Raw genomic sequence first — 24,319 nt, 5'->3', positions numbered from 1 at the left:
GACGCTCTAGGTAATGAGCAAGTACCTGTACTTCGCTGCCAAAGGCATAGTGGCGGCTAGAGGTCGCGAGTTCGAGTCGGCCTGTTTTTAGTTCTTTCACCCCTCCTTCGTGTATTTCTTTCTTGTTTCTTCTAGGTGTATGTTTCTTGGGGTTCCTCTGCGGTATAAAGTATCTTTCGTCTTAAGAATGAATGTTACGTGTAAACTTCTTATATAATGGCCCTGAGGCCCTCAATGATCCTGACTTAGAAAGAAGATGCTGAAAGAGAGCAGCCTGTTTGATGCCTGCTACGGCAATCAGACTCCAATTTACACGAACGGTATCTCGGAGGCAGATCTCAGATAGCAATGAAGAGAGTACAATCTTCATAGGATAGATCCTTCTCTTTGGGTGAAAAGAACACCTGGATTGGGGGGAGGCGCTGCTTTCCTTCCGTATGTGTGTAGTCTTTGTCGTACGGACTGGGTGGATCACACGGCCCCACTCCATGGCGGTCACCGGGGCGGCAGGCATCGATCCCAGCCCCACTCTTGGGCACCCGGTCATCAAGTTTTGATCGGGACGCCGCCGGCGCTTAGAACCACATGGATCGTGGATGCTTGAAAGACATCATTTGTATTATCTTTGCGCTTGCTTCGATGCCTTTGGTATACACCACCTGTTGGCTGACGACTGCCTTCTAATGGCATGAATACTACAATAACATGCCGATGAGAAGTCTGTTGGGGTACATAGAACATGGACTCGAAGCCGAACAATAATCAAGATTTGAGCATTGAGTCTACTCGACACAGCCTTCGAAATTTCGGGTAGAACAGGCCGCTCAGCTCCGTTGCAGAGAGACCTCGGCCCTTTTCACCAGGTCGTCGACAAACTCATTGCCCCCGGTCGAAACCTCGGCTAGACGACGAGCAATCAGGTCGGTCGGCGTGATCACATATTCTGGCACGACAACATCTCCCTTCTTCCACTCATACAAGAATTCGAGCTTCTTCCCCTTGCTTGCTATTGTCTTTGACCGGGTGAACCCCTCCAGGGACCTAGGATTGTACGTGGCATGGTTCGCCACGCGGTAATTAACAGACGGGTGGATCTCTTCATTCGTCTTCCCGAGGTCATTGCCAACGTCGTCTTTCTTATACTCACCCGGAGTCCTGGACTTGGACAAGAACGGCACAGCTCTCATCATGGGCGCGAAAATGTCGACGATTGGGCCCGTGGCCCACGCGTCTTCCGGGTCGTACGAAGGGGCCTTGAAGAACATCTCATAGATCTTGCTGTAGCCCAGCCCTTGTCGGACACGTTGAACCACCCAGCTCACACCGGACGGTTGCAGGTGGCGTGAGCGGTGGATGAGTCGGTTGCGAGATGCGATCTCGCGATCGGCGAGCGTCGACATTGTGTACTTTCCATCCTTGTATCCGTGCTCGTCGTCAAGCTGAATGAAGGTCTTGATCTGATCGCACATCCAGGTGAAGGAAATGAGAGAAATCTCTACAGCGGTATTAGCGGACTTTTCTATCAGGGCATAAGTTTGAACTTACGCTCAAAATCAAATGGGAAGCCGTAGAGAAGACCTGGATTGCCGCCTCCAATGTTGATGTGGCCACCCGGGAACCAAACCTGCCGTAGCGTGGGCTGGTCGCCGTTCAACTGGTCCGCCATCTCACGCTCGATCAAGTTGTTCCATGCTTCAGAAAGCTCTTCTTCTGTGGCCCTGGAGCTCGCTTTCAAAAGAGATCTGAATTTCTTCGCAAGCTGAGCTTTTGGCTGTTCGTGGCAGCGAGGGCATTGTTCTTTTTTTAGCGGGAGACGCCAAAGAGTGGGTGTGAATGGCTGCCGATGCTCGTCGAGAGCGAGTGCATGATAGGCATGCTTGATGTCTACAATTTGTTAACGACTTCCAGATTTGAGAGTACTACTCGCGATAGGCTTACATCTACTTAACGAAGGATTATGAAATCCAAGGTCATCGACGCCAAGCCAAGGGGCAAGTCTAGCGACTTTGGTAGTCGCATCCTGGGTCCAAGTCAAGCCAGGAATGCCCAAGCTACCGACGGTATCAAATACCCCGACAACCTCAATGGCTCTCGTAAACTCTGGGGGAAGATTATGCGGTTTTTGGTCCCAGTAATGGTCTTCTTGCTTGTGACCCTGCCAGTCTTCGAGGTCCTTTGCACGAACACCAGTAATCCACTGCCGATATTCTTTCGATTGGCGGAAGTTGAAGCTGTCGTTGTGACTATGTCTGCGGTAAATATCGTACAGAGCCGGGAAGTCGTCCATCTCCTGGGGCTGGATAATACCGATATCTGTAATGAGACCGGCAACAGAGCGAGCTGTATACGCCCCTCGGGAGAACCCAAAGAAGAAGAGTTGGTCGTGTGGGGCATAATTCATGACGATGAAGTTGTACGCCTCGATGACGCTGGCCACAAGACCGTCGCCAAAAGTAGCCTGCCTGCCCCTCTCAAGGATGTTAACACCACCGCCGGTGCCGACACCGGCGCTGTAGAAGACGACCTGCTGGCAGATGCTATCCTCTTCAGCGTCTTTTTTGACGTCTTCGTCCTTTTTGGCTGTTCCATCCTTTTTAACCGACCCCGTTAGGGCAATGGATCGGGCCAAGCGGGTCACATTGGAAGGGATGTTCTGTTGGCCGCTGACGGAAGATTGCCATGTGCCGTCGCAGCAGATGATGATGCGCTTGGGGGTAGATTTTTGGTATTTGTCTGGTACAAGAGTCTTGCGTGCTACTTGCAGTTTGTCGACTTCTTCGAGATAATCGGCAGAGAGGAGGGTGTCCTTGGCCTCATTTGTCGCTACTGTGTGATGAGTTTTGACATCTGTCGTTCCTGGGACGAAAGATCGCCAAAGATTTGACGAGTTTGTACTTGAGGGCGAGTTGGGCGACATGATGGGATTCCGGATATTGGGTCAACGTTTACGAATGGGAGTGATCTACGAGAAAAGTGAGAAGCTGGGTGGACCGTAGCTACAAGTTTATAATGAACTAATAGTCTTCCAGCACTTGCAAAAGCTTCTCTCTCCCGTCCGCAGTGTTGAGATATTCAGCTGAGGCTGGAGTGCTGATCAATTGCCCCCGTCGATTCCGTTTCCAAACGAACTGCGCCCGGAGCACTTTGGTCAGTCGAACCATCATCTCACAAGAAGCCATAAACTCTGCTACAGCCTCTGGAAAAGAAGAGAAACAGGTCTCGTTCAAGTGTTGTTTTCATAGCCTGAAAAATGCCACATGTGAGTCAAATAAAGACACAATTCAGGGCTGAACTAGACCGAGACAACAATGCCGATTGAACACGGCAATACCTAGGCGATTCCGGGCAATAACATTACTTTCTTATCTCGGGACGGCTCGTGGCTAGTGGTAAGCTTAAGCTTCCATTCACTCCGCCCGATACGGCGGGCGGAAAATGCACCTGTCTCACCACATCCCGTGTTCAGCACTCTGCTGTTTCGACTGAACCCGCGCTCACAGCCCACTCAGCATTCCTCGATCTGAACAGATTTCGCATGTGATTGAAGCTCGCTACCACCTCAGAATCCCACCCCAGTCTCCGGCGGCCCAAGATAACTCCCCGCGATGGTCCCATTCACCCCCAACACGATCTTCTCAAGATAGACTTCTGGTGAATTGACCTGCCAACGAATAGTATGCTTCCCCGGGCTCATATTTGGCAGTTGTACCACCTTTGTCCACACATGATCCGCCACATTGTCGTTCCATTCTGGAGGTGTATCGCCCGGCGTGGCAGGATCGCCAAGCACACGTGTAAAGTTCACACTGCCGCCACTCTCATTACCGTTATCCGCCAGTATGAGAGAGAATTCCATAGGGAGGTCTGGGTCTGTGTCGAGTGCGCCGTTGATGTAGACCGTGGCGTTGATTGCCTTTGAGATGTTGGAGAAGATGTAGATATCGTACTCCACCCATGCGGTACGGGCTGCTTCTCTGGACTGTCTAGCAGCAGTGAACGGTCTCAGAGCGACGGATCCTGATTCGGAACGGGAGCCAAGGTGCTCGATGTGCGCGAATGCCACGCTGGCATCACTCTCTGACTCGGCTGAGGCGCGTTGATAGTGGGGTCCTTCGATGGAGATAAGGCCGGCTGTCTCAGGGAAGCCGGCGAAGTCTTCGGGTGCACGATGGTTCAGCACAGGGATATGGATCAGGTCAAAGTAAGGAGCCGGATCCCACTGTACGCGGATAGCAACAGTCTCGTTGAAGTCCGCAGGCACGGAGCTCCAATCAATCGATACTTCGATTTTTTCTTCGGACATGTCGTCGGACAAGATGCCAGAAGTAGCGGTAATAAGAACCCAAGGGTGCGGAACCTCCAGCGTCCAGTTGATAGTCTTTCGGTGGTCGCCGCGGTGGAAAAGCTCAATGAGCCGGTACTTTGGTCCGTGAGGCTCCATAGCCGGTAGGACCGGAGAAAAGCCTTCGTCGGTTGGTAGTGCTGGGTGGATGGATCCGCATATACGGCCTTGACGGTATGCGCTGAGAGAATTCTCGACGTAGATGCCGAGTTCACCGACGCCCCAGTCGAATGCTTGCCGCTGCTGGACATATGAAAGGTTGGCTACCACGTCACTGGATGATGGCCGCCAGTCGGTAAGGTCCATGTCGTACTTTGGTGTAGTGAGCAGGCCTTTCCATTTACCGTCTAGCATGGTATCGTATTCCTCTGTAAGGTCAAAGTCCTCGTCAAAGTGCTGGAGGACCTGTTCAGCAACCAAGTTTGCGGAGTTCCGCCTCTCGTAGCTGCACTGCCTATTCCTTCCCGAGTTGATCACGATGAAATGGTAGTGATATCCGATCAGGGCAGGGTACGTAAGGAGATGGAACAGCGCGATGCGGCGATCCTCCGGCACAGCTTCGTGCAGAGCCTGGGCCTTATCTGCCAGCTGCTTCCAGGCCTCGAGCACACGCTCTGCTTCACGGTAATTGAGGATGGAGTATGTCGTGGGCTGAAGTATCTCAAACTTGCGCATCCCGACCAGATGGCTGTGCGTCATGAGCGCGGAAGAGATCTCTTCGGCGTGCTCTGGACCAAAGTCACGAGTTGCGAGTGCCGTCAGGTAGGAGGGAATGTCTGCAAAGTCAAAATTGCTTTTATTCCATGCCAAGTCCATGGCAAAGGAAAGCGGTAGCTCGTTGGGCTTGATGTCGCCTACGTTCATGACCCAGATTTGCCGCGCTCCGCGCTCGTAGGCCTGAGACAGCTCTTTGTAGACTTTGGGCTGGATGCGACTGCGTTAACATGACGACGTCAAGCTCGAAGATAGTGCGCACTAACAAAGTTGTTCGTGTTTTGGGACTTCCAGCTCTTTGGCTTGCCAACGTACTGGAAATGGAAGTAGACCTGGAATAAATCAAGGACGATATCAGAAGCCGTTTCTCGAATTAGGCTTCAGTGATGACTTACACCAATGCCTCCGAATCTCTCACTCTCTTCCTCGGTCGGAAGTCGTTGAATATTTCCCCAATTGTCATCAGTGAACATCAAGGTCACATCTTCGGGAGGATTCAGGCCAGCCGCGTAGTATGTGGCAACCTCCTTGTAGATAGTCCACACCTCTTGAAGAACAGCCGAAGTCAGTCAACAGTCGAAAGCAGAGACAAGTGCTTGGAGGTTCGTTCTCTACTCACGATTTGTCGCTGTATCGTTTCCGTGATACTTTGCCAAGATCTCTCGTTCTGTAGCGAAGACATCCTCGAGGACCTCAATAGGATCTTGAGCATCGATGGGACCGTCATCAGTCCCTCGCATGCCCAGTGTAAAGTACGACTCATTATTGCCCGCTCGACGAATTCCCTCGTCCATGAAAGCGACCACGTTCTCTTTGTTGTTAACCCAGTCCCAGTCGCCCTTCGGATCCTTCTTCCACTCATTACTTGCCCGCTGCATGGGCTCATGGTGGCTAGTGGACACGACAATGCCGTAGTCATCCGCCAACTGTTGGTTCCGCGGGTCGTCCGTGAAGAAGATTCTCCCCGGCTTGGGGATGTAGCTCGCCCACATCGCAGGCCAGATGAAATTGGCCTTGAGCCGGAGAAGCAAATCAAATACGTGCTGATATAACTCGGAGTCAAGAGTGAAGTTGCCAGCATTGTTCTTCTTCTGGCCCCACCAGCCTACGAGTGCGGGTGCTTCATCATTGATGAAAAGGCCTCGGTACTTCACGCTGGGTTCGCCGTGAGTTGTGATCTTGTTGATAGCGTAGACTTGGGCGTGCTTGGTTGTCGGCACGTCTGCCCACCAATGTAGACTAGCAGTGATGGAATTAGCTCAACGGACTGCCTGGACGAATCCCTAATGGCTTCATCAACCTTGCAGCTGGGCGGTAGGGATGTTCATTACTCCAGACGTAGGATCTTTGCTTGACCGTAGAATAGAATCACTGGGAGACTCACGGAGACTGTCCACTTTGCTCAGAAAGCGTATAAAGACCAAAGATGACACCACGTTTGTCGCTACCCACAATCACGAGAGCGTGGGAAATCCCAGGCAGAGGGCTCTCAACGACCTGGGTTCGAAATGTCTCCCACTTCCCGCTAATTTCCTCGACATCTATCTTCCTGCTGGCGACGAGATCCCGGACAAGTGCTGAATCGGCCGTTGCAGCAATGATCGCAACATCGGCCTTGATGGTTGAATTCCCTGCCTTGAAAGCTCCGGTTTGGTTATTGCCTTCTAGAGCTGTCCACACGTAGACGGGTGGCTTTGTCCCTGTGATCTGCGCGAAGTCGCCGGCCAAACTATTGACTGCGATGCTAATACCCACAGGGTCGTTGGTGTCGTGGATTAAAGTCGCGCCCTGAAGCTCGATAGATCCCGCAGAGGCTTCAAATGCAACGAAAGGCTCTTCTAGTAGAGCCTTAATGAGGCTGGCGCCCGCCATCAAGCACACCCATGGGGCACAATTGTGTACCTTCATGATGGATCATTGGCAAGTCCTGTGGGAGAAAGATAGAAGCGTAAACTGATGAGGGCGTCTTACTTGAGCTAAGGTAGTTGCTTTGCTTCAACTGTGCAGATTGGATATATAAGTAGCATATACTGCGTTACACAACATGGCGAGATTACCAGGATACTATGCCGTGACATATGCCATTTGGTGACACTGAGGTTTACAACAAAATCCCTGTGTAGTTGGCCGTAAAGGTAGCATGAAGAGGCTGATGACGTCCATAGCGGCACACCTCATGAGGAGAAATAAGAAGGGTAAGCATTCCCGTTGATGCAAGGCGACTCCATTTGTTGACAGAGTCAATGTCTGCAGCTTGACAATCTTGGCGCGGGGTTGCGGGGTTGAGGGTGAAGTAGGAGAGTAACGCGTGGTCTCGAGCTGATCCTGTGCAGTTGGGCAAGCGGACGAATCATTATCTACTTGAATTCAAGAGATGCAGATTGCCAAGCCAGATCAGAGCTTATTTGCCCGGAAGGAGACCTGCATGGCCTTCATGTACCCCGACAGGATTATCCCGATGTCCGAGCATCTCCTGGGTCAAGACGATTGTCATTGCGCAGTATGGGAATAATCATGCGCAAAAGTAATGCTACTCCTGGAATGCCTCCTCTATCCCATATGGACGTCGACGTATCTATTCTATGATCGGTTTGCGCAGTCGTAGGTAAGCGTCGCTAATCATCGGTCTCGTTATGTGCGTCTCTTCTCTTTTGAAAGGCAACAGCTTCCCCAGGTCTTTCAATCGTCATCCACGTTGCCATCCGAATAGTACTCAAAAGCAGTGGGCAGCGGTGCGTCTTTGCTATTGGGGCCATCTGGATCAACTTCATCCACCAGGTGCTTCTTGATTTCCTGCGCGACAGGCTGGGTAGAATCCGCAGGGGCTGAGCCTTGGACCGGGCCGGGCGAGTGATGTGTATGGTCTGCGCGCAACATCGTTGTCATCCATTTTGCCCATTCCCAGGGCTTCTCCCGGCCAGATGGCAAGCTGTTGAAGTACTCCCATCCCATGACCCCACCGAACCGCGCATAACGATTTCGGAGGGTCAGAAGCACAGCGCCGAGCATCTCCCACGGGACCCATCCGCCGCCGTTCTCGGGATTCGTGACAAGGCCCATGACGACCTTCTCCGGTGGCCAGCCCTTTGCCAGGATCATCTCGTACATGACCGGGTTGCTGACATCGCCCCATCCGCAGTAGAACTGAGCATTATACCAGGCAATCTCCTTCCCTCGCATCACCTCCAGAGCCTCGTAGTCGAAGCCGCTCAGGTTGTTCTCGGAGTTGAGCAGCGCCGCAGCCACAGGAGCCATGGAGATAATGAAGTCCTCGCCAAAGTCCTGCCGCACGCGGTCAATGAGCCGTATGACACCGCCCAAGCTCATCTCCTCTTCGACGTCGAGGTCGATGCCGTCCAGCCCTCGTGTCCGAAGCATGTCGCGTAAGGGTATGTAGTATTTTTCAAACTTCTCCTCGTCCCCGTCTAGCCTCTCGTAAGAGCCCTTGGCAGCACCGCCGAGCATACCAAGCACCTTCACGCCACTGGCCTGCAACACCCGAAGCTCGGCCCATAGTGTAAGGAATCGCGGGTTGTCGGGGGTATGGTCGTTCAAGGTGAGGCCGTGGGGATCATCGTTAATGTGTATCGCCGCGAGAATCACGTGGGTGACGCTGATCCCACCTTGGGTAAGGAGCGGGAGGATCGAGATAGGTTTGCCATCGGAGGTGTGGTGTGTTTGGTAGTAGGTGATGACACGCGGGAGAGGCTGGGGCGGTACGGGCGGCATCGGAGCTAGAGGGACTGAATGCCTTTATCCCGCAAGGATCGAGGGCCTCCGTACGGTATTGGAACGACAGTCGCGACGCGTGGGGTGGTGGAAGATCGGGTGGTTGCATGCGCCAGCGCTTTGGGAGAACTAACAATGCGGGGTGGAAATTGGGAGGTGTTCGGATTGACCGTCCCTCCACGACGCCCTGCTGGTCGGAGCTGCGTCATCAGGGTCCTCGAGGCTGACATAAGCAGACTTTTTGACCGTCTCACAGATGAGATTCTTCACTCACTCACTCACTCACTCACTCACTCACTCACTCACTCACTCACTCGCCGACTTTATACTCCATCACCATACCCAAAACCACACTTCATTCACACGGCCATGAGAGCTGTTCTCAAGTTCACCACTTCACTTATGTTTTGATTAACTCGTAACGCGCTCGAAAGTGAGACTTGAGCCATCGTATTTAGCTGTTCTGCTCCTCTTCGACAATCACCAGAAATAACAATTCAAGGACGCGAACAATGGTGACCGACTCCCTAGCGACCATCGTTGACAACGCCTACCAAATTGGCTCCTTCCCACCCTTATCCATGACTTTAGTCTTGCTCGGATATTGAGAGACCACATAGAAGCATCCGACAGAATACACTGTGAGAATAACCCCAATGATATAGTACAGTTGTTGATCGAAGATTTCCGGAATCGTGAGCACAAAGAATCCGAAAGGTGCAAAGGTCCAAATGGTGCCGATGATATTAACGACGCAGAAGCCGAGAGACAGTCCATGCCGGGAGCCCGCCCTTAGATAGTGATGAGTGGGCCCGAGAACGATGAGGACGTTGGTGAAGCAGAACCACTGCATGACGGATCCCTCGCCCATGAACTCAATGGCGAGAAGCACGATCGAGTACATTCCCATCTGCAGCGCGAGCGCGTACGTGATGGCTGCGGACATCGATGGCTGTTTACCGAGGACGGTCCCAAAGCTGGCATCACGCTCTTTGGTGATGGCTCGATGGATAGTCCATACTTCAAGCATTGTCCAGAGGAAGAGGGCTGTTGACGTGCCTCTCAGGTACCAATGCTCGCCGTACTGTGAGGCGGCCTTGCCGAGGATGTAGGACCATGTTGAGTCGTGGGCCAGGTAGAACGAGTGCATCCAGAAGGGCATTGGGCCCTTTCCTTCACGCAGGGTGAGCCGGACGACGTAGGTGTATTGGAGGTAGCCGACGATGAAGCTGACGGCAGAAGCGATCAGAATTGGAGTATTGTCTAGACGGTAGACCTCCGTTATACGCTCATAATAGTTGATGGCTGTCATGTTGTCGATAGATCCGCCGAGGCCAGGTGGAAGTGAAGTGAAAGACTACACTCTTGTAATGATCTTGAATTCAATGCCACCAACTACATGTATTCCAGCACTTTCCGAGTAGAAAAAGATCATCGTCAGCAGCATTGAAAAAGAGTCTTCTTATAAGTCTTCGAAATCTAGGGCAGGGGAGTTCAATGCCCAGATTCCCATAGCACGATTCAAGTCAAGGTTTGAAGAACTCGGCGCCGAGATTCCAAGTCAAGATGGTCTAAGCCCAGTGCCGACGCTCTGGCCCCCTCAAAATACCAGCTACCAGGTTGTTGACACGGATGTCCCTGGTTTCTGGGATTCCGGGAATGCAAGTGGGATGTTGATGTCTCCGCTTGATCGGGGTCCATGGCACACCGCTCGAACTCTCTCACGGACATCTCCTGTTGTCAGCCAACCTTCGGCCGAACACATCGCCGCTCGAGCTGACTCTGCAGTATGCACTGGCCAGGCCGCGAGAAGAAAAACTCATAAATCAAACTTGATTCCAAGCTCACCAAATCCTAAATAACTTCTTCATACTGGTTAATCAACCGCTGAGGCACCAGCCCCCGCAAAACCACAACGCCAGCGTGCACAATCCCCCATCTCACCGTCGTCAATACATCTGCCATGATCCACACCAAGCCATTCGTCCTCTTCCGCTCTCTCCGCAGAGCAACCTCGCCCCGTACCGCGCGCTCCGACATGCTGGCAACAAGAGCCTCCATCTCACCTTGCGGATCCCAAATCATCTCGTCGTCCTCAAAGTCATCCTCGTCGTCAAACGCGTCAAATGCTCTCCGCGAGGACGACCCGTACGATCGGCTAGGTCGCGCGTGATGATAGGCCCAGCAGGTGAGCGTCGCCAGGTACAGACACCACGGCACATGGAAGAGGTTCATGGCCTCCATGCTGTTGAGTGTTCTCTTAGTCTCGACGAGCATCCTCGCCGCGTGCCAGGCTGCTTCGGACGCGGATTGTTTGGATTGATCGGCGTTGGCGTCAGTAGCGCCGCGATCTTGTCTCGGGACGGGTGGTTGGCTTTGCTGCTGCTGTCTCTCACAGCTTGATGCGGCCCATTTCTTTACCACTTGTGCGGATCTGTGGTAGTCTCGTTGCTGTACTGGCCTGCCCAAAATGTGACGAGCGCCGGCGTATATCTGGACATCCAAGAAGTCCATGTTGAGCAAGGCTTGCGCCGAGTGGTACAGAGCCTTGTACGCTGCTGCAAATGACTCAAATTCGACCCGTCTGGTCATGTCTTCGTCGCCCTCCTGTCGCTGGTTTCCCTGAGACTGAGAGACAGATCCTCGTTGTAATTGGGACGCAAAGCTGACACAGAAGGCATCAAAGTCGCTTTTCCATGCATCGTAAGCGGTGCTCAGCAATTTGCGCCAACCCATCCCGAAGCTATCTCCAGAGACGACACCGAGAGCCGTCTGGTCCCGTCGACCCATATCCCAGGAGATGGACATCAAGCCGTGGAGAACCAGTATCCTCGAAAAACCGGTTAGACCGGCTGGCCGCGGGGCTGACGGTGTCAGGTAGGATTTGAGAGTGGGCAAGTAGAACAGCCTCTGGTCGCTGAGACTCGAGCGCCAGGCCGACGCCCACGACGCAGCATCCCGAGCTTCCCAGATACTCTGGCTGCACGGAAGTTCCAGCCGAAGCTCAAAGGCTGACATGCAGAGACTTTGACAGAAAAGAACGGCATGCTGCGTATCCCACATGAAACAAAGCAAAGCCAGCCTGATCTTCTGTTAGTCCTTCGTCGACATAAGCAATTGGGGGTAAATGGTTAAGATATACCTTTTCTTTTGCTCGGCATCAGCCCATTTCCTCCATGCTTGATCCAAGACGCCGGCGTTGTCTTCTCCCGATACTGGCGGCGGGCCTGGAGGTCGCACAGTCTGGCAATCAGAGCGACGAATGAGATTTATCAAGAGTCCGTGAAACAGGTGACTCATGTCGTGTTGCTTCTGACCGGCGCGTGACTTGCCAAAACACTCAACCAGCAGAATTGTCTGCAACGTCCAGAGCTCTGGCCTGTGTGAGAATCCAGCATGGGCGAAAATACTCGGCCGTATGACATCGTGTATGCAAACAGCGAGTTGATGGCAGTCTTTGCTCGAGTAAGTTGCACCTAATAGTAGGATGGACAGCAGGAGCAAGGGCTCGGTCTTCCTACAGTCAAAGGTTTCTAGGTGGATGAGGGGGTATGCGGTGTTGAAGCGAGTAAAGAACAGCTCCAGGTAAGACTTGAGTGAGTCCGCTGATAGTAGCGGGTGCTCCCATATCGTGAGGCGTTGGTCGGGAAGATTCGGCTTGGCGCCGTCAATGACATTCAGAAGTCTCTCTCTCACATCTTCGTCTATCAGTGGAACCGTGAGTGGCTTTCGCAATGAAGACAGGGGTCTTTCTGGTTCAGTCGGGGTTGGCCGGCTGGCTGCAGGGTAACGTTGCCGAGCTGCCGTGGGCGCATCGGAGGGCCTTCGAGATGCTGCCATATCAGAGCTCCTCTCTCTGGAGTTTCTCATCGCCTGCCGTCTCGCGGCTTCATTGGCGCTTGCATGGGGATTGCTGGGTGGACCAGACGACCTCTGCCTCTCTTGGTCTTTGGGAGCCATGTCCATGGGCTCCGTCCACAGTTGCGCGCTCTTCATCGACTCTGGTGTAATTGCGACATTTGCTTGCGATTTAGGTTGGGATTGATTGTTTGCCATATGAGTTTCAAAGTCTTGACCCGGGTTTGAAGGCCTCGACGCTCCCGTGGGCGCTGAGTTGTCTTGCATGTTGAATAGCCAGTTATAATCCAGCGCAGTTGTATAGGGCATATTAAAGGAGCTGGCAGTGTCGGGTTGGAAGATCTGATCGTAGTCCAACTGATCGCTCATGAAAGATGCTTCGCCCCAGCTACTGGGCTGAGTCGTACTGATGTCGAACTGGTTCTCCGTTGCTATGAAATCGGAAAATTGTAAAGAGGGGGGAAAGCCCGAAAAATTGGTGACAGGGTCACTGGGATTGAAGACGTCTCCACGCCCGAAAGAATACTGTTGAGCTTCGTTTTGGCTTCCTGGGCGTAGATCCAAGGTCGAGCGTCTGTGAAATTCTGGTGATATGCTATCGATTGAGTAGTCTTGATCTGCCCCGATGTCTAAGCCAGACAGACTGTGATCCCCGTCGTGGGGTTCCGGGTCAGGCGAGGGCACTTGTTGAGTCTGAGGGCGTTCTTTTCCTCCCGAGGTCCGGCCCCGTCCAGACGGATTCGGGCAGGGCCGCTTTTCTACAACAGACCCGTCCGGGGCCTTCCAAGATCGTTTGCGTGTGTCTAGAACGCCACAGCCCGGTCCGCCTGCTTCGAGATCTTTCTGGCGGTGACGGTCCATATGCCGTTCTGATTATACATGGAAGATACGTCAGCGAACAACACATTTCCTCAAGATATTTTCGAGATTTAATTACAAACGGTAGTAGTTGTCGACATGTTCTTCCTGTTCCGTCTTTTGTCTACTTACTCAACAGATCAGGCCGTTTGAAATGAGCATTACATAGATCGCAGCTCAATCCTCCAGGCATGTGGTTGAGAGCATGGCGTTGCATGTGCTCAGCTCGAGTAAAGCGTCTGGTGCAACCCGGATGCGTGCAAGAAAAGGTCTTGTCCTCACCCAGTAGCCCGTCTGAGCTCTCTGAGCGACGATGATTGTCACCAACACCCGCCATGGTGTAGGAGTCGCTCATAGTTTCACCGCCGAGTTCCAAAACACACCAATCCACTTCCGAGAAAGAAACCTATGTCAGTCGACCCCTGGCAAAAGGAAGGAAAGAAAATTTCGATAACTCGAGCCTCAGGAAGAGACTTGGAAAGACTTGCAAAGTTGGCAGAGTGAAACCACGGTTTAGGTGTCTTGCTTGGTTCGATAGGAGCCCATAGATGGGGGAATGGGGATGGACATAGCATCCGAATGTGCCGTCCCACTTCTCCGCATTCCCTCCGGCTTTGAAGAGTAACGATACCCGGCTTCCCAGGCCGAGTAGAATCTCCATACTAGGAAGTATGATAAATCTCCGATTTGTTAATCGCACAACATCCCGGCACTAAGTCTCGGTGCAGCCCCTCCCCCACTTTCGACGACTCCCGCCACTTCTGATAAGCATCGTTTCTATGCTCACAGTTCGTATCCGACAACACCAACACAAGTCCCAAGAGATAAGAGTGGGGTACAGGCGACTTCGGCGAGCTGGTATACTCCAACTGCGGGCGTGTCTTATCTCGCTACTTTAGATATGCGATACAAGTAGATACTGATCCAAGTTTACGTAGGACGATTGCACATGTTCGCGGAGTTGCATAGCCGGAGAGGAGGTGCAACAACTTTGGCGACGGCGTTGATTGAGTAAAGCCGGCATTGGTCGTCAACTGCGTCTTTACGAGAATGAATGGATGATGCGGTCATTCCACTCTTCGAGATCGCTATAGAATGCATTTCTAAGAGCTTAGATAGTATCACGCAGCTGCGCAGCCACATTATTGTATACAAAATTGCTGGTGCACCAACACCACTACCACTTGCAGTTAATAAATGACAAGAACTCAAGTTGCATAACGTCTATGAGTACATGCACTAGACCATCAGTGGTCTCTTCTAGGACAGCACAGACCATCATAACATTCACGCTCTCAAGCCCTGCTGTACCGGCATCATGTTGCCGTCAATGTCTAGGAGTTATCTGATTCAAGAAAAGCAACAGCGAGATGCGAGTAGTAAGCTTCACGTGAGTCATCGTCCTTGTCTTTCATACACTATGGAAAGCACCGGACTAATCTTCTAATGACAGGTAATAATTGTAGGAGCCGGTCTAGGTGGTCTGGGCGCCGCCATCTCGACACTGCTGGCTGGACACGATGTTACGGTTCTAGAAGCCGCCTCTAATATCGGCGAGGTCGGTGCGGGCATCCAAGTCCTCCCGAACGCCGCGCGCGTCCTGTTCTCCTGGGGCTTGGAGGAGAAACTGGAGAAGTACGCCACGAAGCCTCAGAAATGCAACTTCATCGGCTGGAAAGGCAACTTTCTGTCTGAAATGGATTATCACAAGTACACCGCGGCGGCGGGAGATTTCCCTTTCTGGGACTTTCATCGCTCCGACCTCCACCGATGCCTCCTCGAGCGCGCAGTAGAGCTCGGCGCGAAGCTCGAGACGAATGCAAAAGTCGATACTTTTACAATCTCGCCGGACAACACGACAGCCACGGTGTACCTCGTTGGCGGACGAAGCCTGACGTGCGACCTCCTCGTTGGCGCGGACGGCATCAACTCCAAGCTGAGGGAGGAGTTCCTATGCAAGCCAGATCCACCTCAGCTGACAGGGGACCTGGCCTATCGACTGCTTTTGAACACGGCCGACATGCTCAAGGACCCCGAATTGAGGCACTTTGTGGAGAACCCCCAAGTCAACTACTGGGTTGGGCCGGACAAGCACGCGGTGAACTATGTTCTCAAGGGCGGTCAGCTCTTCAACATGGTGCTGCTCGTGCCGGACGACATGCCCGTCGACGGCGGCAACACCCTACAGGGAAACATTGAGGAGATGCGGGGCCATTTCTCAGGCTGGGATCCCCGCATCAGCAAGATGCTCCAGATGTGCGACGAGGTTCTCAAATGGCGCCTGTGCATCCGGCCAGGCCTGGAACCAACGTGGTCCCATCCGTCGGGTGCCTTCACGATGCTCGGCGACGCCGTGCACGCGACGCTTCCCTACCTGGCCAGCGGGGCGGGCATGGCGCTCGAGGACGGAGGGGTCCTGGGTCTCTGCCTCGCTCGACTGACCGACACTTCAGCCGCATCAAAGCGACAGGCCCTAAAGGTCTACGAGGACTGCCGACGGGAGCGGACGGAAAGGGTCGTCCGCCGCGGGACGTACAACCAGTGGATGTACCACCTTCACGATGGGCCGGAGCAGGTTGAGCGAGATGCAAAGTTCAAGGAGTTTGAGGAGATGGACGCGAAGTGGCTGGGTGAGGATTCAGCTGTTTTGCCGGCTTCTCAAGAGACAGGAGACGACCCCTTTCCGTGGAGGTATCATGGCGTAGGGAGGTGGTTGTTGACATATGACATGTGGAAGGATATCGAATCGAAATGGCCCTCCGACTCGGCCGGCATGTCGGCAAAAGGAGGAAACCCTACCCCTCGCGCAAGTTTGTAAAGCATAAGCTTATTACCCTGTAAAAAAAAAAGAAAGTACAAACATGCTATGAATACCACAAGAGCCTTAAGCCGTTGTGGCCTGTTGATTCCCGGCTGGATCGGACCCTTGGAGGTTAGCTGCGATCCTAATTATGCAAAACGAGGAATAGTAAACAATAGTCCCAAAGCCTGCCTTGCGGTTCCCCTGCTCCTTTGTTTTTTAGGTCGATAGCTTGACGACTAAGCTTTAACCAAGATGGAAAACCTCCGGCGGGGGGGCTCAAGGGAGCTAGACGGTTTTGGGCAATGTTATTAACCACTTTGATCACCAGCAAACTTGCGAGAACGTCAAAACGGTGTCGCCCTGCGTAGAGGCGGCCAATACTGGCAGTCCCGGGGATATGGTTCGTTTCCAAGGATACAAGGAACTCAACCCAACCAGCTGGGCCAGCTGAAGCAGCTGAGCGTTGTATTGACTTTAGCACAGTGGAGAAGAAACCGTATTCCGTCCAATAATGGGTTAAGTTGTCTTGTATTGAGAGAGATTAAGCAACACCGACCCCGTCTTACCGTTCCCAGGCTCGCGTTTCCCATCCCATGTCCACGTCTGAGGGGTAATATCCCCGGAGCCCTTGAGGACTTCAACAGCACCAGAATGGAAGAGCCGCGTACGAAAATAAGGTCGACTAAGGAGGAAGCTAAGGAGAAAGGGGGTACGAAATCCGGAGGGCTGGTGAGCGCGTCGCCTAGCGAGCCGGCGCCTGAAACCAACTAACATAGGTCGGCGCACGGTGCCTGAATTGCTTCTGTCCAGAGGGAACTTGGGAAGGCCGACGACACACGCGTGGCACTCACGATGGTACGAGAAAGCTGAACGACAGCTCGCCTAATCAGCGCTTGGTCAAGCATTTTGGCATGAAGCGGCTGTCGAGAAGTCCAGAACCATGGCCTCGCCCACGTGGAGGCTTACCCACGAGGCATTCTTAGAGCGCCCGCTTGTTGACCTTTGCTGGATCGTGAGCTGAAGCATCCCAAATACATAAGTCTGCGATCTTCCTCCTCATCTCCCGATTCAGATCTTGTTATCCATCCTCACCATCTCAGAAGCTCCCGAACATCCTCAGCTTCCTCAACCGGGTCATCAATCTTCTCCTCAGGCTCGCCACGTGCTCCAGACACCTGCCAAACTTCAAAATGCGTTCCGCCATCCTCTTTGCCGCCATCTCTGGCCTCGCTGCCGCCAACCCCGTTGCTCCCCGGGACACCACGGCCCAGAACGGCATTGATCTGAGTGCTTTCGACGTGAGTCCACACTGGCGGTTAAGCTTCCTTTCCTACCTCAAACTGACCCTCGATATAGTCTGAGCCTGTCCCGACCAAGGTTGGCCCTGCCGTCGGTGCCGCCATCGAGACTCCCACCTACGATCCGGCAGTCGCCAAGGCTGAGGCCTCAAAGGATGCCGCGGCGAACCCCATTGCCGTCTCCAACTCGACTCTGACTGCCCGTGCGGTTGCTCCCGCCGGTTGCGGAGCCAAGCAGCCCGATGGCTACGGGCCTGTGTCCAGCCCGGACACATACGACTCCTTCATAGCGGACCCCCAATTCACCACTGTTGCCACCAACGCCCCGACGCCGCAGGGCTACAGCCTGTCCTTCTCCAATAAGCAGGGCTCATCGTCATGCAACACATACTTGGGTCTCTACACCATGAAGAGCTTTGACACCATCAAGTGCCAGCAGGTAAGGACAATTTCGTTTGGATAAGCTTAATGAAGGCAAGATCTGACCTCGAATAGTACTGCGATGCCGCCCCTGCTTGCTACGGTATCAACGTCTACATGGAGAGAGACCCCAGCTATGACCCTACCGATGCTTGCACCAACCCTGCGAGCATCACCAACTACAAGTGTACCCTCTGGGGTTCCGCCGTCACCGCGGAGACCGCCACCAACAAAGGAGAATGGAGAAAACAGTTCCATGTTGGTGTAACCGGATCAAACGGTATGCGTTCCTCGCCTTTCCAATATCGACTATTAAGATGACATACTAACTCGCTTTCAAAAAGGATACTCCAAGGAGGCGCCTCCCCCGTCTTACCCCGATTTCACCGGCCCCGTTGCCTTCGGCGGCGCCACCCAGGCCCCGAAGTCGTACATGGGATCCAAGTACTACGGTGGTGTCTACGACCCCGGTCAGTGCGCTGCCGCTTGCAAGGCCAACACCAAGTACGACCACGATCACCCCCGCGCCGACGGCACCTACGACGCCTGCAACTTCTTCAACGCCTACGTCCTCAGCAAGAACAACGTCCCCCAGGGAACCTACTGCTCCCTGTACACCCAGTCCTGGGACAAGTCCTACAGCACCAACGTTGGCCAGTGGAGAGGCAGCGACTACTACTCCGTCTCCTCCAGCTACGGATACACACTTACTGTCCAGGACTCTGGAAAGATCTAAAAGAACTGAGCACCTTGACGAGTGTACTATCCCTGTCAAGAGTCTAATCACATCCACATTTTCCAATGCTTATGAGATCATTGGGAAGTTTGACAGGTTTTGTGTGGCGATGCATAGATTGATCACAAGGCCGATACGTTTCCAAGAATAATGAGGCGGAATGAAGAGGGCACTACATATGAAGTCTATAATTAGTAGCAGTAGTAAATATTGATGATAATTGCAAATTGCATTGTAGACATTTTGATGGGTCTTCACTCGTTTAAAGTTCTCGCTATTGGTGAAAACAACTGCCCTCTCCCAGAAAAGTATTGCGGTAGCGAGTGTCCTTCCAAAACTACCTGAAGTGTTAAGAGAATCATTTGGAAAGGAACAATAAAATCAAAAGAAAAAGGTGGCTTGGATATCGACTGCTTCCTTGTTTCAACAAATTAGTTTGGATTATTCTTTGAGCCTCTCCTCTTTTCCCCAAATCTTGGTATTTCTTATTTATGGCGATGCCACAGTGCAGACACCAGTCTCTAGTATCGCTGATCAGGCTTCAATATGTCTAAAAACTCGCTGTAACCTCCGCATTTTCAACCTTGTAAAACTCATAGTCATTGTATCCCTTTTCCGGAGGCTCCGCCCCGTAGAAAGTAGTCCTGTCGTACGGGTTCAATTCCCACCCGTTCTTCAAACGCTCCACAAGATCAGGGTTGGCGATGAAATATCTGCCAAATACCACCGCATCTGTCTCGCCGCTCTTCAACTTCGTGACGGCATTGTCGCGGTTGAAGTTTCCAGCGGCAAAGAAGTGAACAGCAGCCGGCTTGAGGATGTCCCTGAACTGTGTCAAGTTGTTTGTCTGTGTCGCCTCAGACTTTGTCCCAGACAGAGACGCGAGCTTTTGCTCCTCATCAAGGACTTCGTCAAAGCGAGGCTCGATCCTAGATCCAATTATTAGTATTGGTTCTCATTTGGAGTAATATCGGGAGGCAGAGAGTCTTACATGTGTACATAAGCAGGCCTCTGTGTCTCTGGCATCTCTGCAATCTTTTGGCTGATGAATGACCAGTGCTTGTTGGGATCGCTATCCCTTGTGCCTTGGAAGTAGTTGTAAGGTGAAAGACGAACACCGACTTTTTCGGGGCCAATGGCGGTACTGACGGCCGTCAAGACTTCGAAGAGGAATTTTGAGCGGTTCTCTATCGATCCACCGTACTCATCTGTGCGAGTGTTGATGTTGTCGTGGAGAAATTGCTCAAGGAGGTAGCCATTAGCCCCTGTTTTCATGTTAGCTTATCAGTCTCGAGCTTTGAGAAGGCGCGACATCTTCTCACCATGAATCTCAACGCCATCAAACCCAGCAACCTCAACCGCGCGCTTGGAAGCCGCAGCCCACTCTGCAGTAAGCCCATGAATCTCCTCTACAGTCATGGGTCTAGGAGGACCATCCTTGCATGCAGTTCCATCAAGGTAGTTTCCATCCATAGGCTGGGTTCCAGAAGAGATGGGCGTCTCGCCCCCGCGCATTCCAGCAGAAGAGGCTCTACCAGTGTGCCAGAGCTGGACAAAGATGAAGCCGCCCTTGGCATGGACGGCATCAGTCACCTTGCGCCAGCCTTGTAGCTGAGATTCGGTGAAGACGCCCGCAACGCCGGGGTAGGCGCTGGCGTTGAGGCAGATATCGGTGGCCTCGGTGATTTGGAGGCCGCCGGCGCTGGCTCGCTCGCCGTAGTACTTTGCTACACGGGCGCCTGGAACATGAACGCCGCGAGACTCGAACTCGCTTCTCATGCGAGTCGTGGGTGCCTGCCATACATGTTAGATGAATACACCGTCATGTTTTGGTGAGCCTGGTAGACTTACTTGCACGATGCGGTGCTTGAGGCTGATGCCACCCAGCTTCAGGGGGGCGAACAGCACTGTGTCTTTGAGAGCGGCAAACGCCGGGGGAGGAGTGGTTGCTTTAGGCATGGTGTGAAGCTATTCGGAAAAGATGGTCAAGACCTAGTATTGAATTGGGTCCTTGGTAGTACAAGATATGCTGAAGTGTGATGAGCACTAAGAAGTCCATTCAGCATCGTTGAATGTGGCAGGTTTTGAACATGTCATCTGAATCTCGGAACCACAATTGCAAAGCATCTACTCTGTGCACCTACGAATACACATTGGTGTGTAAGTCGAGATCGTCATGTCGATGCATCGTTGCGAGTGCCTCAAGATGCCCCCATTCCCAGGAGTGGGGAGTGGGAAGTGGGGAGGTCTTCTTGGGTTGGGGTGAGTGGGATATCTCGTAAGTGGGGGTGCACTTATACTGGCGTCCAGTCGGGTAGGATAACTTGCCGTATCTATCCGTATCTGTATGGTGGTCGAAGAAGTATAGCCATCAGTCCATTTCTAATCATCGGCGATGTTATCCCCCCGGTGTGTTACATTCGGCAATCCATGGTGTAGTGCAGTCTAGACACGGGGAACTCGGGAAGACGGGAGACCACGCCTTTGCCCCCACATGTTCGCAGATAGACATGGGGAAAGCTCTCGTGGGGCCATCATCTCATAGAAACAAGGGGGATGATAACGAAAATGAACATCTTCAAGTCATCGCTTTGCTAACAGAGTGCAATTTTCCACCTTGTTGAGTTGGGTTTGGGCATTCACTAGGCGGAATAAGACCGGCAACTTTATGGCTAAATACCAACTATTGGGTTCATGTTGGTCAGCAATTCAGTCATGGCATTTTGAACTTTATGGCTAGACGAAGTCCTAGATAGGCTAGGCCCTTTGCCGGAGGATGCATCATGTGGTCGCCTAGCACAATATCACCAACTGATGCTTAGTTAACCTACGATAGGGAGTGGACATGATATGGCTCAGAATTCTGTATGCATCCAGGAGTGAATAATGATTTACATCATATCTCTGACAATCCGAATCCATGTGGTCCTGCGTAAAGTACCCTCCCTGACACCTACCTAGACCTCCAGCAATGCAGAAGCACTTAGGCACTTGAGCATAGTATCATCAAAGATATAGACAAATGCACACATTTTATCACTTTTCGAGTCAAATATTCGGCGATGAAGATGACATGTTCATGGTTGTGCAGCTTTAAATCAAGGCCCCCAGCCAAGTTCGACATCTACTCAATGGACGTGATATCTAGAGAGAAGCGTGCCCATGAGTCTCATAGGGCAATCCAATACAAAATAAGCCAACTACAACCCACAAAGCAGCACTGGCATATATCGGCACAACGGTGTATCCGGCGTAGGTTGACACAAATGAAGCCGCAAGACCCCCGACGCGAAGGAGAGTCGCAGCAATGCCCGTACCAGTTCCGCGAACAGGACCAGGGAAGGATTCGGGCGTGAAGGCGTACATGACGGCATACTCTGTAAAATCACATTAGTTAGCAATTGCACTTAAGGGTAATGCTGGGGAGGTGAGTGAAGAACCAACTTACCAAAGTTTCCAAGAATTCCGGTTGCGCATTGGAAGCCGATATCCGCCGCTTCCGTGCCCACAGCCGTGTAAGCGAACAAGAAGACTCCCGTCAATACCGCAGACGCGGCCATCATCCAGCGGCGGCCGAAGCGTGTCTCAACGCAGAAGCCAGCCGCAATGGGCCCAAGAACACCGGCCGCAGAGACGATGCAGTAAATCATGTAGGTGTGGTTCAGCGACGTGTTTGCCGAATAGGTAGACTTGGTCGCGAGGTAGGACGGGATAAAGGCAAAGTAGAGCGGGTACGCGACACCGACGGTCAGCCAGATGAGGAACGTGACTGACGTGTGCTGCGCCATCTTGCGCCCGGCAAACAATTTCTTGTAGTTGTCGGCGTTGTAGTCCTTGAAGCTCTCCTTGAGGATCTCCATGTGGGATAGCTTAGAGCCTCTGGGCACCATGTCGGGGTCGACCGGGGCGGCTGTGGGAGCAATGCTACCTGCGTCGGAGTCTGTCATGCCGGCGCACTGTCTGTCGATGGCTTGCAGCATTTCGAGGGTCAGGGTTTCCGGGCGCTTGTTGTAGCGTGCGATGTAGTTAACGGCTTCGACAGCCTCGGCATCGCGACCCTTGGAGATGAGGAATTTGGGTGATTCGGGGATCTTGAAGGCCACAATGCGGATCAGACCAAAGGCAATGGCGATACCACCGAGCGTGATCATGAGGTATCGCCAGCCCATGTTATCTTGCATGCGGCAAGGAGCCTCTGTGGAATCACAGGCAAAGTTGGCCAAGAAAACCCACGCCAGAAGCGAAACAATCACCTGTCCCAAATTCCACCATCCGGACAAGCTGACGAGCAGCCATTGATGGGACTGGGGCACAAACTCCAAAAATACGACGCTGTCAACGGGCACGTTGCCACCAGCCGCCGTGCCGATAATGGCCCAGATAATGCAAAAGCCCGTAAAGTTTTGGACGCCGGCCACGGCGCAGGCAAAGACGCCTCCATAGAGGATCGTGGCGTTGAAGGCGGGCTTGCGACCTATGAGATCGGCGGTAGTGCCCCAGAAGGAGGCGCCGACAATCAAGCCGACGTAATACGCCACGGAGCTGAAGCTCAATTTCGCAATGTCGGTGAACTCGTTGCCGATCGGGGGCCGGATTGCCGTAATTCCCTGTGACCAGAAGTTGTCGACGATCCAGCCAAAGCCGTTGACGACGAAGAGGATCCATTGGAACCTGGGAAGGGAGAGGCTTTGGTTAGCTTTTCTTCCACTTTGCGCCTGCAGTAGGAAAGGGATGGGGATCTTGTCAGACATACTTTCCCATGCCGATTTCGCCCAAGTGCTTCGCGATAAGCTCCGACTTGAGACGGTAGTTCTCGTTTACGGCGCCCGTGTAGAAATCACGGAGGACCGAGTCGCCGACGGAACTTGCGTCTCCCTGGATGACGGACCCGGAGGCCGTCTGCCTCAAACCCGACTCCGTCGCATCCTTTGCGACACTCTTCTCACTCGGAGCAGACATGATGGAAACGATCTGATCGGATCGTAAGAGGAGACAGGAAGAGAGACCGGAAGAAGGAGAGAATACGACAAACAACTTCTGACTTGGGCCCTTTTCGCTCACGAAAGAAAGACGAGTAAACCTGGGACCTGATTTCTTTCAGACCCTCGAGTGAATTGAGCCTTGTAGGGCGCCTAGTCCCTCAACTTTATTCAATCCAGGAACACCAAGGGACGAGCTGTTTAACTGACATGAGGGGATCAATCTTGCAAGGTACCGGCAGCCAAGGTCGCAAGGTCGAATGGATATCAGCCACCACGTTCACTTGCTCAAACTCCACAGCTGGCATAACGAGCGTCCCCCGTACATGTAGCGCCAGGGGTATCTTCTCTGGGGTGAAGGACAAATCAAGGGTCCTGATTTCACACCGGGGAGAAACTGTCTCTCACCTCAGCCTCAAAATGGGGATATGGAGAAGATTGCCGTGCTATCACTCGTCCGTGGCCGGAACGTAGTATGGGTATCTATCTAAAGGGCCGCAAGGGCGTGGCTCTCTATCTTTCGCCCTTTCACCCGTCACCGACGGTCTGTGTATCGCCCCAATCCGAAGAGCTCTATTCGTC

General features: G+C 52.8%; 9 protein-coding genes across 9 annotated transcripts; 2 read left to right on the top strand and 7 right to left on the bottom strand.

Moving 5' to 3' along the window:
* Positions 1-599: 599 nt before the first annotated feature.
* On the bottom strand, positions 600-2,961 carry BDP55DRAFT_773716 (uncharacterized protein). Its single transcript, XM_060581187.1, has 3 exons — positions 1,939-2,961; positions 1,546-1,884; positions 600-1,495 (listed from the first exon to the last, which is right to left on the bottom strand). Exons 1-3 carry the CDS (start codon positions 2,915-2,917, stop codon positions 825-827), a joined length of 1,989 nt encoding a protein of 662 aa, XP_060422710.1. The 5' UTR covers positions 2,918-2,961; the 3' UTR covers positions 600-824.
* Positions 2,962-3,559: 598 nt separating this feature from the next.
* Positions 3,560-6,964, bottom strand: BDP55DRAFT_734568 (uncharacterized protein; the record flags this gene model as incomplete). Its single annotated transcript, XM_060580220.1, has 5 exons — positions 3,560-5,266; positions 5,323-5,388; positions 5,452-5,603; positions 5,676-6,295; positions 6,441-6,964. 5 exons carry the CDS (start codon positions 6,962-6,964, stop codon positions 3,560-3,562), a joined length of 3,069 nt encoding a protein of 1,022 aa, XP_060422709.1.
* Positions 6,965-7,371: 407 nt separating this feature from the next.
* BDP55DRAFT_684202 (chitinase) lies at positions 7,372-8,921 on the bottom strand. The gene has a single exon (XM_060576390.1). It carries the CDS (start codon positions 8,783-8,785, stop codon positions 7,736-7,738), a length of 1,050 nt encoding a protein of 349 aa, XP_060422708.1. The 5' UTR covers positions 8,786-8,921; the 3' UTR covers positions 7,372-7,735.
* Positions 8,922-9,335: 414 nt separating this feature from the next.
* Positions 9,336-10,097, bottom strand: BDP55DRAFT_566262 (uncharacterized protein; the record flags this gene model as incomplete). The annotated part of the gene is made up of 1 exon (XM_060570491.1): positions 9,336-10,097. One exon carries the CDS (start codon positions 10,095-10,097, stop codon positions 9,336-9,338), a length of 762 nt encoding a protein of 253 aa, XP_060422707.1.
* A 1,749-nt stretch (positions 10,098-11,846) lies between these two features.
* On the bottom strand, positions 11,847-14,175 carry BDP55DRAFT_684196 (fungal-specific transcription factor domain-containing protein). The gene is made up of 2 exons (XM_060576389.1): positions 13,634-14,175; positions 11,847-13,512 (listed from the first exon to the last, which is right to left on the bottom strand). Exons 1-2 carry the CDS (start codon positions 13,854-13,856, stop codon positions 11,879-11,881), a joined length of 1,857 nt encoding a protein of 618 aa, XP_060422706.1. The 5' UTR covers positions 13,857-14,175; the 3' UTR covers positions 11,847-11,878.
* A 656-nt stretch (positions 14,176-14,831) lies between these two features.
* Positions 14,832-16,319, top strand: BDP55DRAFT_566151 (FAD binding domain-containing protein; the record flags this gene model as incomplete). The annotated part of the gene is made up of 2 exons (XM_060570485.1): positions 14,832-14,891; positions 14,955-16,319. 2 exons carry the CDS (start codon positions 14,832-14,834, stop codon positions 16,317-16,319), a joined length of 1,425 nt encoding a protein of 474 aa, XP_060422705.1.
* Positions 16,320-17,494: 1,175 nt separating this feature from the next.
* BDP55DRAFT_734563 (uncharacterized protein) lies at positions 17,495-18,758 on the top strand (the record flags this gene model as incomplete). The annotated part of the gene is made up of 4 exons (XM_060580219.1): positions 17,495-17,602; positions 17,661-18,041; positions 18,098-18,302; positions 18,367-18,758. 4 exons carry the CDS (start codon positions 17,495-17,497, stop codon positions 18,756-18,758), a joined length of 1,086 nt encoding a protein of 361 aa, XP_060422704.1.
* Positions 18,759-18,983: 225 nt separating this feature from the next.
* Positions 18,984-20,630, bottom strand: BDP55DRAFT_684191 (NADH:flavin oxidoreductase/NADH oxidase). The gene is made up of 3 exons (XM_060576388.1): positions 20,081-20,630; positions 19,750-20,023; positions 18,984-19,687 (listed from the first exon to the last, which is right to left on the bottom strand). Exons 1-3 carry the CDS (start codon positions 20,535-20,537, stop codon positions 19,309-19,311), a joined length of 1,110 nt encoding a protein of 369 aa, XP_060422703.1. The 5' UTR covers positions 20,538-20,630; the 3' UTR covers positions 18,984-19,308.
* A 1,272-nt stretch (positions 20,631-21,902) lies between these two features.
* On the bottom strand, positions 21,903-23,717 carry BDP55DRAFT_638342 (major facilitator superfamily transporter; the record flags this gene model as incomplete). The annotated part of the gene is made up of 3 exons (XM_060573099.1): positions 21,903-22,135; positions 22,207-23,429; positions 23,512-23,717. 3 exons carry the CDS (start codon positions 23,715-23,717, stop codon positions 21,903-21,905), a joined length of 1,662 nt encoding a protein of 553 aa, XP_060422702.1.
* Between the last annotated feature and the right edge of the window lie 602 nt (positions 23,718-24,319).

This window comes from Colletotrichum godetiae (assembly GCF_030913485.1).
Source record: "Colletotrichum godetiae strain CBS 193.32 chromosome Unknown BDP55scaffold_82, whole genome shotgun sequence".
Lineage (NCBI taxonomy): Eukaryota > Fungi > Ascomycota > Sordariomycetes > Glomerellales > Glomerellaceae > Colletotrichum > Colletotrichum godetiae.
The sequence above is the reverse complement of the archived record's forward strand: the minus strand, read 5'-3'. Positions and strand labels throughout refer to the sequence as shown.